Source organism: Arachis hypogaea, chromosome 15 (assembly GCF_003086295.3).
Source record: "Arachis hypogaea cultivar Tifrunner chromosome 15, arahy.Tifrunner.gnm2.J5K5, whole genome shotgun sequence".
Taxonomy (NCBI): Eukaryota; Viridiplantae; Streptophyta; class Magnoliopsida; order Fabales; family Fabaceae; genus Arachis; species Arachis hypogaea.
The window spans coordinates 68,136,451-68,137,907 of record NC_092050.1 but is presented as its reverse complement, the minus strand read 5'-3'; the positions used below and the strand labels follow the sequence as shown (position 1 = coordinate 68,137,907).

Genomic DNA, 1,457 nt, shown 5'->3' with positions numbered 1-1,457 from the left:
ACGGGGGGACGGGGACGAGCCAGAAGAAGAAGTCGGGACCCCATCATTTACGCCCGACACGAGAGACGGCGTGCGTCGAACAGAGGCGAAGAGGACGCCCGTCGGGAGAATGACGAGCCGGGGAGAACTACCCGGGGACCAGTGATAATAGGAGCGACCCCTTTCCACCGTCCGTACTCGAGGTCCGGCTGCCGAAACACTTCGACAAGCCAACGGACATGAAGTATGATGGAACACAAGATCCCCTGGAACACTTGACGGCCTTTGAGGCCAGAATGAACCTGGAAGGGGTAGGAGACGAGGTCAGATGTCGCGCCTTCCCAGTTACCTTGGCGGGCCCGGCGATACGGTGGTTCAACAACCTCCCGCAGGGCTCGGTGACTCAATTCTCCGACATCAGCCATGCCTTCTTGGCTCAATTCACGACCAGGATTGTCAAAGCCAAACACCCAATCAATCTGCTAGGGGTGACACAGAGACCCGGAGAGCCGACCAGGAAATACCTGGACCGTTTCAATGACGAGTGCCTGGAAATTGACGGTCTAATGGACTCGGTGGCAAGTCTATGCTTGACAAACGGGCTCTCGAATGAGGACTTCAGGAAACACCTTACCACAAAGCCCGTTTGGACAATGCAAGAAATCCAATGCGTGGCCAAAGAATACATCAATGACGAAGAAGTCAGCCGGGTCGTGGCTGCCAATAAGCGGCAGCCCGCCTACAACCAAGCCCGGCACTATGAAGGCAGAGAAAGACCAAAGGAACACGCCAGGGACGGCAGTCCGAGTAAAACACCCAAACCATTCCCCCGAGTTGGAAAGTTCACCAATTATACCCCCCTCACAGCACCAATCACCGAAGTCTACCAACAGATAGCGGAAAAGGGGATACTGTCAAAGCCCCGACCTCTGAAGGACAGGACGGGAGGAAACAAGAACCTCTACTGCGAGTACCACAAGGGTTACAGACACAAGACCCAAGACTGCATCGACCTAAAAGACGCCCTGGAGCAAGCCATCAGGGATGGGAAACTCGCCAACTTCTCCCACCTTATACGGGAACCAAGGAGACGTAACCGGGACCACGATAGCGAAGATAGATCCCGGCCAACGAGGTGACGGCAGGAACCAGAGGGTGACGACCACGGGCTTACGGTGGTAAACGTGGTAACGGCCAGGAATACCGCCCCAAGGTCAAAGTCAGCACAGAAAAAAGACGCCAAGGTCCTAGCGGTCTCCACCTCCGCAGGTAGAAGTTTCCGAGGTATCCCACCCATCTCCTTCGGCCCAGAGGATCAATGGTTTGACGAGGCACCGGAAAGTCCGCCCATGGTCATCACGGCCAGGGTCGGAACGGGCCTCGTCAAACGAATCCTGGTAGATACGGGGGCAGACTCAAACATCATGTTTCGAAACGTTTTCGACGCCCTGGGACTAAGGGACACCGACCTGACGACC

The 1,457-nt window shown here is 55.9% G+C and overlaps 1 protein-coding gene across 1 annotated transcript; it reads left to right on the top strand.

Moving 5' to 3' along the window:
• Positions 1-218: 218 nt before the first annotated feature.
• On the top strand, positions 219-1,118 carry LOC112748487 (uncharacterized). Its single transcript, XM_025796720.1, has one exon. It carries the CDS (start codon positions 219-221, stop codon positions 1,116-1,118), a length of 900 nt encoding a protein of 299 aa, XP_025652505.1.
• The last annotated feature ends 339 nt before the right edge of the window (positions 1,119-1,457 follow it).

What these genes read in the sequence shown, in the direction of transcription:
- LOC112748487 (XM_025796720.1), top strand. Translation starts at nt 219, where the DNA reads ATGAAGTATGATGGAACACAAGATCCCCTGGAACACTTGACGGCCTTT.